Here is a 12,369-nt window from a genome sequence, read left to right as displayed (position 1 = left end):
CATACTAGTAAAGTGGTGCTATTAACTCAATATTGACAGATGATTAATAAATAATATATTGACAGCCTGTGACTCTCCTCGCTGTAACTAACTAGTGCAACAGTAGTTGCTTTGAAAATTGTATTTTCATTTTGACAACTATCGTATGCTTGTGCTTATCAGAATGCATCGCTCCCTCCTCCCCGAGCCAGTTGGGAGAGGGAGCGAGGCTCGCTCACAGAGCAGCCTTTCATAGCAGTAATCAACATAATGCATAAGCTATTACTTTGGACCAAATAATGGTTTTAGAACAATCTACAGGAACATTAGTCAAATCACTTCCGGTATAAGAGCAAAGCAATGTCGTTGTCGGTCTTTTTCGGTTTATCATTCCAGCTCTATTTGGGATACAACAAATGTATCCATAAAGGTGAAATAAAATAACAAATAAATAAAAATGCATATTGAAAAATTATTAATTATGAGAGGAGCTTGAGAGATGAGGGGAGGGCCTTCTATTGCTCAGTTTGTAGGTTGAGCATGGTTGCCTGGCTACCCAGACTCCTTGCTCCGCCAAACGCTACATCACTCCCTTTGGATGTTAGTCTTCTTCGCAATAAGACTGGATCTGAGCATCTCCCCTACTCTTCACCGAAAGCGAACACATTTGGCGCCGTCTGATTGGTCCAGAAACCTATTGGTTGGGCCAGAGCCAGAACACATGTGGGTAAAACCAGAGAGGAAAAGGCGAAGCGAGTGGGTTTATACTCTGCCCAAAATCTCTCCAGGTTAAGCAGATCAATAATTATTAAGCAAGCGAAGAGTTTTTGTATGGGGGGCAATGAGAGAGAGTGTCAAATTTAGTTTAAAGTTTCATGTTTTTGTTGTTGTTGGTATACATCGTCCAACCAAATGCTTACTTGGAGGTCATTTTCTCGACAATGTAACAACAATAAGAAATAATAAAAGCTAAGAATACGAAAATAAAGTAAATTGCTCAGTAGAATAGATTACATATTTTAGCATACGTGTAATACTGGAAGGCACAATTTACAGTTCAATATTTACACGTGGGGAAGGGGGTAAATGTATAAACTGAGGTTTTAGGGTCTGGTAAAAGCAGTTGTGATATGTGTGTAGCCTGGATGTATATGTGTGTATGTCTCTGTGTATGAGTGAGTGCATGTGTGCGAAGGTGTGGAGAATCAGAGCAGCTGGTCAGTCCTGTTAAAAAAAAAATTTAGTAGATAGAAACTGTCTCTGAGCCTGTTGGTATCAGACCTCATGCTCTGATACCGTCTGCCCGATGGTTAGGGAGAGAAGAGGTACCATAGATGTACAAGTAGATGTCCTGGATGGGTGGGAGCATGGTCCCTGTGATGTACTGGAGAGTCTTCACTGCCTGCTGGAGGGCCTTGCGGTCATAAACGGAGCAATTCGCATACCAGACCGTGATGCAACCGGTCAGGACACTCTTGATGGTGCAGCGGAAGTACCCGGGGCGGTATTCCGATTTTTTTCAGCCACTAGGAAGTAGAGACGCTGTTGCGCCCTCTTGAGAAGAGTGGTGATGTTGTTGGTCCTTGACAAGTCCTCTGTGATGTGGAGGCTGAAGTCCTCTGTGATGTGGAGGCTCGTGACTCGATCTACTGCAGTCCCATTGATGTTGATTGGGCATGTTCCCTCCTCTGCTTCTTGAAGTCAACAATCAACTCCTTTGTTTTGCAGACTTTTAGTCAAGATAAAAATGAATAGCTATTTTGATACGCGAGGCTTATTTGATCTAATATAAGTTTTGTAATGCTTAGGTTGTTACGAGTATACTGATATAAGTGTGATGCCGGCAACTTTGAGAAAAAACATTTTATATCAGAGTTGTCTCTGTTGATATTCGAGATGTCTATGCATATTCATGAGGCTAGCATAGCATCTCACTTCTCATTTAATACAGGCGTTTGACGTCAATACCCCTCATCGAATATTTAAAAAAGTATTCAAATAGAGAGATGTATCCATCAATCCCAAAGAGAGGAATAGGCGGGAGCTTGACAGCCCGCCGGTCCGCTCTGTGGACAACGAATCCTATTGTTAGGGCAGAGACACAAGCGTCTTGTCACTTTATCTAGTATCTCTGGTTTGAAAATGTGTACTTGGCTTTGATCCTCTGATTGGTTAGAGACGATTCAATCGCTGATGACTGTTTTGTACAACGCCCCTAATCACCACGCACAACTTCAATAATGGCAGTCTCAAAAGACTGTATGTAGCGAACGACAGAGCAGCAGAAGAATTTAGAAGAATTTAGTGTGAATCGTCAGACTAACCCCCCTGTGTATAGTCTCACTATTGATATTTTACTGCTGCTATTTAATTACTTGTTACTTTTATTTCTTATTCTTATTCATACCTATATATATTTTAACTGCATTGTTGGTTAGGAGCTTGTAAGTAAGCATTTCACCTGTTGTATTCGGCGCATGTGACTAATACGATTTGATTTGACCTTCCGAATATTGAGTTGCACCATCCCCTTTTCCCACAGAAAGCCTCAATTATTTCTCTCAAATGTTGTGCACAAAGTTGTTTACATCCCTGTCTACATCTCCTTTGCCAAGATAATCCACCCACCTGACAGGTGCAGCATATCAAGAAGCTGATTAAACGGCATGATCATTACACAGGTGCACCTTGTGTTGGGGACAATAAAAGGCCACTATAAAATGTTTAGTTTTGTCACACAATGCCACAGATGTCTCAAGTTTTGAGTGAGCGTGCAATTGGCATGCTGACTGCAGGAATGTCCCCCAGAGCTGTTACCAGATAATTGAATGTTAATTTCTCTACCATAAGCCGCCTCAAATGTCATTTTAGAGAATTTGGCCAGATTATCTGAGACCAGTCACCCGGACAGTTGATGAAGTTGAGGAGTATTTTTGTCTGTAATAAAACCCTTTTGTGTGGATAAACTCATTCCGCTTGGCTGGGCCTGCCCCCCCTAGTGGATCAGCCTATGCCCTCCTAGGCGCTGTCATGGGTCCAGAGATTAGGGTCTAATGAATTTATTTAAATTGACTGATTTCCTTATATGAACTGTAACTCGGTAAAATCGTTGAAATTATTGCATGTTGCGTTTATATTTTTGTTCAGTATAGATGTTGGCAAAATACCTCCCTGCACGTTTTTACTGCAGATTAGGAGCAGTTTAGGAGGTGTGTGTCTGTGTTATTTATTTATTTAGACCACGTAGAACCTCTACATGACTGACTAAAATACAGTACATTATGGTTTAGAAACTCTGTGACTGACTGACATGAGATAGATGCTTACTTGCACCTGAAAATAATGTTTTTTTTTCTTATCACAGATAATTACAAAAAATACTTGGATCATAATCGTATCCAGAAAATTGCCCGTATCTGTTACAATACTCATTTTGTCCAACTACTCGGTACACCCCTACCTACTACCATACCTGTTCAAAGGCACTTACAATTGCGTCGGAAGTTTACATACACTTAGGTTGGAGTCATTAAAACTTGTTTTTCAACCACTCCACAAATTTCTTGTTAACAAACTACAGTTTTGGCAAGTCGGTTAGGATATCTATATGCATGACACATGTAATTTTTCCAACAATTGTTTACAGACAGATTATTTCACTTATAATTCACTGTATCACAATTCCAGTGGGTCAGAAGTTTACATACAAGTTGACTGTGCCTTTAAACAGCTTGGAAAATTCCAGAAAATTGTGTCATGGCTTTATAATCTTCTCATAGACTAATTGACATAATTCGAGTCAATTGGAGGTGTACCTGTGGATGTATTTCAAGGCCTACCTTCAAACTCAGTGCCTCTTTGCTTGACATCATGGGAAAATCAAAAGAAATCATCCAAGACCTCAGAAAAACAATTGTAGACCTCCACAAGTCTGGTTCAACCTTGGGAGCAAGTTCCAAACGCTTGAAGGTACCATGTTCATCTGTACAAACAATAGTACACAAGTATGAACACCATGGAACCACGCAGCCGTCATACCGCTCAGGAAGGAGATGTGTTCTGTCTCATAGAGATTAACGTACTTTGGTGTGAAAAGTGCAAATCAATCCCAGAACAACAGCAAAGGACCTTGTGAAGATGCTGGAGGAAACCGCTACTAAAGTATCTATATCCACAGTAAAACGAGTTCTATATCGACGTAACCTGAACGGCTACTCAGCAAGGAAGAAGCCAGTGCTCCAAAACCGACATAAAAAAGCCAGACTACGTTTTGCAACTGCACACGGGGACAAAGATCATACTTTTTGGAGAAATGTTTTCTGGTCTGATGAAACAAAAATAGAACTGTTTGGCCATCGTTATGTTTAGAGGAAAACGGGGGAGGCTTGTAAGCCAAAGAACACAATCCCAACCGTGAAGCACGGGGGTGGCAGCATGATGTTGTGGGGGTGCTTTGCTGCAGGAGGGACTGGTGCACTTCGCAAAATAGATGGCACATGAGGGAGGAAAATGACGTGGATATATTGAAGCAACATCTCAAGACATCAGTCAGGAAGTTAAAGCTTGGTTGCAAATGGGTCTTCCAAATGGACAATGACCCCAAGCATACTCCCAAAGTTGTGGCAAAATGGCGTAAGGACAAAAAAATCACGCTTTTGGAGTGGCCATCATAAAGCCCTGACCTCAATCCTATAGAAAATGTGTGGGCAGAACTGAAAAAGCGTGTGCGAGCAAGGAGGCCTACAAACCCAACTCCGTTACACCAGCTCAGGAGGAATGGGCCAAAATTCACCCAACTTATTGTGGGAAGCTTTGTGGAAGGCTACTCGAAACAATATTTGACTCAAGTTAAACAATTTAAAGGCAATATTTCCAAATACTAATTGAGTGTATGTAAACCTCTGACCCACTGGGAATGTGATGAAAGAAATAACATCTGAAATAAATCATTCTCTCTACTATTATTCTGACATTTCACATTCTTAAAATAAAGTGGTGATCCTAACTGACCTAAGAGAGGACATTTTTACTAGGATTAAATGTAAGGAATTGTGAAAAACTGAGTTTAAATGTATTTGACTAAGGTGTATGTAAACTTCAGACTTCAACTGTACATTATTTGTCTTGCCTATTCACTCTCTGAATGGCACTGTCTCTTTCCTATCATCTACTTTGACTGAAGTAGATTTAACAAGTGACATCAATAAGGGATCATAGCTTTCACATGGTCAGTCAGTCTATGTTATGGAAAGAGCATGTTTTGTATTCTCAGGACCCCTCACGCTCTCTCCCTCAGGCCTCAGGTAATAGCACAGCTCTGGTCAGACACAACAACAACATGTACAGTAGCTACAGTGCATGCAGAGAGGATGGAACAGTTTATTACGTTTAAGTCAGTGCAACTGCAGTGTCCTGTTGACTTTTGCGAGTGATTCAGGTGACACAGTGAAAGACATTTGGGAAAAAAAGGAAATAATAAAGAAAGCAAGGGAGTACACTATGAACTCCAAGGCATTTTTTACAAAAACACCTGTAACTTCAACTCAAAGTCAATGAAAAGTCATTATTACCTAAAATGTTTGTGGTATGGACTCAAAACTAAATGAGAAGTCCCACCAACTACATTCAAAAAACATATGATACATTAACTTTTTTCCCAACACGCTCTACTGCAGGTTGATTAAAAAAATAAATAAGACCACAATAGAGTAAATTACCGAATTCAACAAGTATATCTCAATCACTAACAAATACAGTCATGGGTGGTAAACTTTACAATTCAATCCAAAAGGCAAGGCACACTGGGAAGTTTTTGGGGGCGGGGCTAAGCGTTACATTTAAGTATACCTTATTTCCGGAATCCTTGGGACGTCTTATATACACAATCTACGCGACGGCCCTACCCCCTCCCAGAAAGGATATACAACTCTCGCATTTAAATTGGTTCACAGCAATTGCTTTGTTGTGCACCACCAAATATTTTACAGCACAGGTAGCTAATTTCAACCAGAAAGTGTATTTTGCTAGGTCAATTCACATCATGGCTTGATTTGTTGTTGGGCCAAGCGTACAGTACACGTGCCACACTCATTACATTACTTTTACCGGTGGCTTAGCTAGCTGTTGTCAACATTTCTATTGTGAGTCTTTCAGTTTCAACTGCAGTGTTGTCATTTCGAGCTCGCGAGGGACGAGGGTAAACTAGTTTAGAAAAGTAACAGTGGGTCGATCTCTGCTAAGTAGACAACAGAGCCAGAGATGGCTATCGCCCACGTCGCTACAGAGTATGTGTTCAGCGATTTCCTCCTGAAGGAGCCGGGTCAGGCAAGGTACCGCGCCGTGCGCACTGAGCTAGCCATGGACAAGATGGTGACGTGCGTGGCGGTGGGACTCCCTCTCCTCCTTATCTCTCTAGCCTTCGCCCAGGAGGTCTCTGTGGGTGAGTAAGGTCACGGTGTGGGGGAAGCTACTTGTGTGTATTAATTAATCACTAAATTATAAATTATGATGGTATCACTTAGTGATTATTCAGTGTGTGTTTTCTGTCTGTCTCCCAGGTGTTCAGATCAGCTGTTTCCCTCCAGCTAATTTTTCCTGGCGTCAGGCCATGTATGTAGACTCCTACTGCTGGGCAGCCCTACACACTCACACACTACCCTTATGGCTACACAAGGTAACACACACACAGCCATACACTTATGGCTACACAAGGACACACATAGGGAACTAACACTTAACAGTTCTCCTCTTCTCCTTCCTCTCGCCCTTTGTCCACCCTCCTTTCTCTCTCCCTTCCCCCGCTCTCTCAGTTCTTCCCCTATATCCTGCTGCTGGTAGCAGTAATTATGTATAGTCCAGCGGTGTTCTGGCGTTTCTCTGCCTCTCCTCTGCTTCAGTCAGACCTTAGCTTCATCATAGAAGAGCTCGACCGCTGCTACAACCGTGCTGTCACTCTGGCTAAACGCATGGCCACTGCTGGGGAACACACAGACAGGTAGGCTAACTAGGTTGTATTCATTAGGCACCGAACAGAAGAAACAGACTGAATGGCTGGAATGAAATGAATGGAATGTAGTCAAACACATGGAGAACGTTTGAAGTGTTTGATACTGTTCCATTAATCCACTCCAATGGGTCTGTCCTCCACCACTGCTAACTCTCTCTGTCTCTCTCTCCAGTGGTGCGTCCGACCCTACTGAGGGCTGTTTCATGTACCCGGTGGTGGAGCAGTATCTGCTGACCAAGAGGAGGAGTGTCGTGGTGTTGTGGCGCTACCTGCTGTGTCGAGGCCTCAACCTGCTCACCTTGCTTCTGGCCTGTGTCTACCTGGGCTACTACCTCCGCCTCGCCTCCCTCACTGACCAGGTAACTAACCCTGACCCTAACTTATTGATCTTGTGCTGTGAGTTATCTGGCTAACTTATTGGTTCTACATTGTGATCCTGCCCACAGTTCGGCTGTTCCCTGCGCACCGGACTCCTGGCCAATGACACCTCAATCCCCGACCAATTACAGTGCAAGCTGGTCGCCGTGGGAGTATTCACTTTGCTAAGGTTTTTACACCACCTTTTTATCTTTTAGCCAGTCATTTTTGTTGTTCCCTTTTTAAATAAGGTTTACTGGATTGTGATTTCAGCTTTGTTAACCTGCTGGTGTACGCCATGCTGGTTCCCGTGGTGATATACTCCGCTCTGCGCCCCTTCTTTCAATCACACACCCATTTCCTGAAGTCCTACCAATCACTGCCCACCATCAGTGTTCTGCCCCTCCCGCAGGGCCAATGGGATGACCTGACGCTCTACTTCCTCTTCCTGGAAGAAAACCTCAGCGAGCTCAAGTCCTACAAGTACATGAAGGTGGTGGAGTTTCAAGTTTTTATTGTTACATGCACAAGTACAGTGAAATGCCTATCTTGCTTGATCTTTCCCAACAATGCAATAATGAATATCAGTAGTACTATAGAAAATGGTCAAGGAGAACAAAAACACACTAGAAATAAGAAGAACATAAGTAAGTTAGCTATATACAAGATCAGTTCCATGGTCAGTGCCAACACCATATTTACAATGTTCAGGCATACTAGTGTGGCAGGGGTAGATATGTATAGGGGTAAGGTGACTAGGCATCAGGATAAACAGAGTAGGAGCAGAATATGATTGTTAATGTGAGTGCGTGTAGAGTCAGTAAGAATGTGTGTGAGAGAGCAAATTATGTCTTGGGAGTGTGTAGGGTGCATAGACTTAGTGCAAAAATAGAATGGCCAATGTAGACAGTCTGTGTAGCCATTTTGTTAGTTACTTAGCAGTGTTATGGCCTGGGGATAAAGAGGAGCCTGTTGGTGTCAGACTGGTTTCTCCAGTACTGCTGCGTGGAAGCAGAGAGAACAGTCTGACTTGCGTGGCTGGAGACTTGAACAATTTTCCAGGCCTTCCTTTCACACCGCCTGATACAGAGGTCCTGGATGGCAGGGAGCTTGGTCCCAGTGCAGTTGCCATACCAAGCAGTGTTGCAGCCAGTCAATATGCTCTCAATGGTACCGCTGTGTAACTTTTGGGGGGATTTGAAGGCCCTGCCAAATCTGTTTCTCTATGTGTAACTGTATAGCTCTGTGTTGTAGGTGTTGGAGTTGTTGAGGAGGAGGGGGGTGTGTGAGGGGGAGGACTTTGACGCCATGGAACTGCTTCAGATGCTATGTCTGGTGAAGACTGATGTCACGGACGGAAAGAGGAGCACCGCAGCTACCTTCAATGCTAGTGACAAAACGACCAATGCAAATGCTAGCCTTGATGCTAAAGCTAATGATAACCCTATTGCTAAAGTTAGCCATATTGCTAATGCTAACCCTGCTGCTGGGGAGGCTAGTAGCAAGGCCCCAACCCCCAGCCCAGCTTCCCCAGACTCATGCCAAAGCCAGACCAGTGCCACTGAAATGACAGGTGAGTCTGAAAGGATGAGGATGGGGAGAGGAAGCAGAATTGGAATTATGGGAAATTAAATTGCAAACTGAAATTCATAATGTTCTGTTTCCCGCCAGAATTCTCTGCTTTGTTGCCAGGCAACAGTGCAATGACAGGCGGAAAGCGGAGTGACGAGGGGGCGGTCCGACAGCGAATTATCTGATCGTTGCCATGAAGGAACTGCTCCAATGGGTTGTGGGACACTAGAAACCAGAGGTTCTAATACCCAGAGATCCAACAAGCCTTTATCTAAACGACTCAGACTAAGGTGAACCAGATGTCTTGATGTCAATGGGACAGAGTTGTATTCAAATCAATCTTTATTTTCCACATGTGCCGAATACAACAAGTGTAGACTTTATCATGAAATGCTTACTTACAGTGGAAGTCGTAAGTTTACATACACCTTAGTCAAATACATTTAAACTCAGTTTTTCACAATTCCTGACATTTAATCCTAGTAAACATTCCCTGTCATGGGTCAGTTTGAATCACCACTTTATTTTAAGAATGTGTAATGTCAGAATAATAGTAGAGAATGATTTCAGCTTATTTCTTTCATCACATTCCCAGTGGGTCAGAAGTTTACATCCACTCAATTGGTATTTGGTGGCATTGCCTTTTAAAATGTGTATTTGGGTCAAACGTTTCAGGTAGCCTTCCACAAGCTTCGCACAATAAGTTGGGTGAATTTTGGCCCATTCGTCCTGACAGAGCTGGTGTAACGGAGTCCGGTTTGTAGGCCTCCTTGCTCGCACACGTTTTTTCAGTTCTGCCTACACATTTTCTATAGGACTGAGGTCAGGGCTTTGTGATGGCCACTCCAATACCTTGACTTTGTTGTCCTTAAACCATTTTGATGCAATCTATTTTGTATAGTGCACCAGTCCTTCCTGCAGCAAAGTACCCCCACAACATGGTGCTGCCACCAACGTGCTTCAGGTTGGGATGATGTTTTTCGGCTTGCAAGGTTACCCATTTTTCCTCCAAACATAACGATGGTCATTATGGCCAAACAGTTCTATTTTTGTTTCATCAGACCAGAGGACATTTCTCCAAAAAGCCTGGCTTTACGGTGGTTTTGGAGCAGTGGCTTCTTCCTTGCTGAGCGGCCTTTCAGGTTATATCGATATAGGACTCGTTTTACTGTGGATATAGATACTTTTGTACCTGTTTCCTCCAGCATCTTCACAAGGTCCTTTGCTGTTGTTCTGGGATTGGTTTGCACATTTCGCACCAAAGTACATTCATCTCTAGGAGACTCCTTCATGAGCGGTATGATGGCTGCCTGGTCCCATGGTGTTTAAACTTGCATACTATTGTTTGTACAGATGAACGTGGTACCTTCATGCTTCCAAGGATGAACCATACTTGTGGAGGTCTACAATTGTTTTTCTGAGGTCTTGGCTTATTTCTTTAGATTTCCCCATGATGTCAAGCAAAGAGGCATTGAGTTTGAAGGTAGGCCTTGAAATACATCCACAGGTACAACTCCAATTGACTCAAATGATGTCAATTAGCATATCAGACACTTCTAAAGCCATGACATAAATGTCTGGAATTTTCCAAGCTGTTTAAAGGCACAGTGAATTTAGTGTGTGTAAACTTCTGACCCACCGGAATTGTGATACAGTAAAATAATGTCTGTAAACAGTTGTTTAAAAATGACTTGTGTCATGCACAAGGTAGATGTCCTAACCGACTTGCCAAAACTATAGTTTGTTAATTAACAAGAAATTTGTGGAGTGGTTGAAAAACAAGTTTTTTTTAATGACTTCAAGTGTATGTAAACTTCCGACTTCAACTGTACAAGCCCTTAACCAACAGTGCAGTTCAAGAAGAAGAAAATATTTACCAAGTAGACTAAAATAAAAAGTAACACAATGAGGCTATATACAGGGGCACCAGTACCGAGTCAGTGTGCATGGGTACAGGCTAGTTTAGGTATTCTGTACATGTAGGTGGGGGTGAAGTGACTATGCATAGGTAACAAACAGCAAGTTGGGGGGGTCAATGTAAATTGTCTGGTGGCGATTTTTATAAATTGTCCAGCTGTCTAATGGCTTGGGGTAGAAGCTGTTGGGGAGCCTTTTGGTCCTAGATTTGGCGCTCCGGTTCTGCTTGCCATGTGGTAGCAGAGAAAACTGTCTGACTTGGGTGTAATGCCAATGGGACAGCGTTGTATTAACTAATGGCAGTGGTGCTAGCCAAAAATTCCAGGAAGTTTCTTTGACGAGATCAGGGATTTGAATTGGACAAGCCGTTTCTGGGTATCTTATACTGAAAGCCATACTGCCCAAGGTGTGTGTGGTGGCGGCATACTGTCCCGCAGAAGGGTCTTTCTATAAACTTGAGTACCACTGAGGATTTCTTACACTGGACAACTTGTAACAGCTGTTGATAAGTCATTGATGTTGATTTAGCTTGATTTACAGCTGGGTCATCTTTACATTTAACAGAGAAAGCCTTAAAGTAATGAGTTCATGTTTCTGTGCCTGGGATTGTACACTGTCTACTGTGTGAAATTGTGTTGGATGGATTATTGCGCAACACCCAAAGTTAGTGGCTATGTAATATTATCTGGTAATGAAACATGTAAAATACAGTTTGTTTACCATGTTACACCTGCAATTTTAAGCAATACAAGGAGCTTGAAGTAGCCTACTTTCTCATTATAAAAACAGCGACGGTGAGATTAATGCTACCCCTATTCTTGGATTTATGTGTCCCTGGGTAGGCCACATAGGCTACAGTAAAATCACCATGCATGCATCCAATCTATTTAGTAAGGCGATTTCCACATTATTTTCACATTTTTTAATGTAGTGATATTCAAAATATCAATGGCTTGGCAAAGCCTAAATAATGCATTATTCTTAGTGGCAATGAGCTACTTTTTTGCATGCTTTTTGGGGGGAGGGGTTATATATTAGGCCGTATATGTACAATTGTATAAATTATAAGGTTGTATACCATGGAGGTCCTTAAAAATTACAATGAAATGCTTGGGAAAAGTACTTGAAAGTCATTGAGTTTGACTTGCCAATGTCTTTATTTACCCTGATTTTAAAGAATGTATAGTCCTAGGCCTATGTTTAGGTGGAGTTAGGGGCCAATTTGCATACAGTTGAAGTCAGAAGTAATTGGCTAAGGTGTATGTAAACATTTAAATTCAGTTTTTCACAATTCCTGATATTAATTCTCAGTAAAAATTCACTGTCTTAGGTCAGTTAGGATCACCACTTTATTTTAAGAATGTGAAATGTCAGAATAATAGTAGAGAATGATTTCAGCTTTTATTTATTTCATCACATTCCCAGTGGGTCAGAAGTTTAACATATACTCAATTAGTATTTGGTAGCATTGCCTTTAAATTGTTTAACTTGGGTCAAATGTTTTGGGTAGCCTTCCACAAGCTTCGCACAATAAGTTG

The 12,369-nt window shown here is 42.2% G+C and overlaps 1 protein-coding gene across 1 annotated transcript; it reads left to right on the top strand.

The window, feature by feature from the left end:
* Nucleotides 1-5,845: 5,845 nt before the first annotated feature.
* LOC139382977 (pannexin-1-like) lies at nt 5,846-11,964 on the top strand. The gene is made up of 8 exons (XM_071127259.1): nt 5,846-6,418; nt 6,537-6,652; nt 6,789-6,973; nt 7,158-7,344; nt 7,432-7,532; nt 7,616-7,835; nt 8,597-8,915; nt 9,014-11,964. The coding sequence occupies exons 1-8, from the start codon at nt 6,238-6,240 to the stop codon at nt 9,097-9,099; spliced, it is 1,395 nt and encodes a 464-aa protein (XP_070983360.1). The 5' UTR covers nt 5,846-6,237; the 3' UTR covers nt 9,100-11,964.
* Nucleotides 11,965-12,369: the final 405 nt, after the last annotated feature.

The sequence above is a fragment of the Oncorhynchus clarkii genome, chromosome 24 (genome assembly GCF_045791955.1).
Source record: "Oncorhynchus clarkii lewisi isolate Uvic-CL-2024 chromosome 24, UVic_Ocla_1.0, whole genome shotgun sequence".
Classification (NCBI taxonomy): Eukaryota; Metazoa; Chordata; class Actinopteri; order Salmoniformes; family Salmonidae; genus Oncorhynchus; species Oncorhynchus clarkii.
This window is presented reverse-complemented; position numbering and strand designations above follow the sequence as displayed.

What these genes read in the sequence shown, in the direction of transcription:
- LOC139382977 (XM_071127259.1), top strand. Translation starts at nt 6,238, where the DNA reads ATGGCTATCGCCCACGTCGCTACAGAGTATGTGTTCAGCGATTTCCTC. An exon ending in CGCCCAGGAGGTCTCTGTGG is followed by an intron (nt 6,419 to 6,536) that starts GTGAGTAAGGTC and finishes TCTGTCTCCCAG; the next exon opens with GTGTTCAGATCAGCTGTTTC. An exon ending in GCTGGGGAACACACAGACAG is followed by an intron (nt 6,974 to 7,157) that starts GTAGGCTAACTA and finishes CTCTCTCTCCAG; the next exon opens with TGGTGCGTCCGACCCTACTG.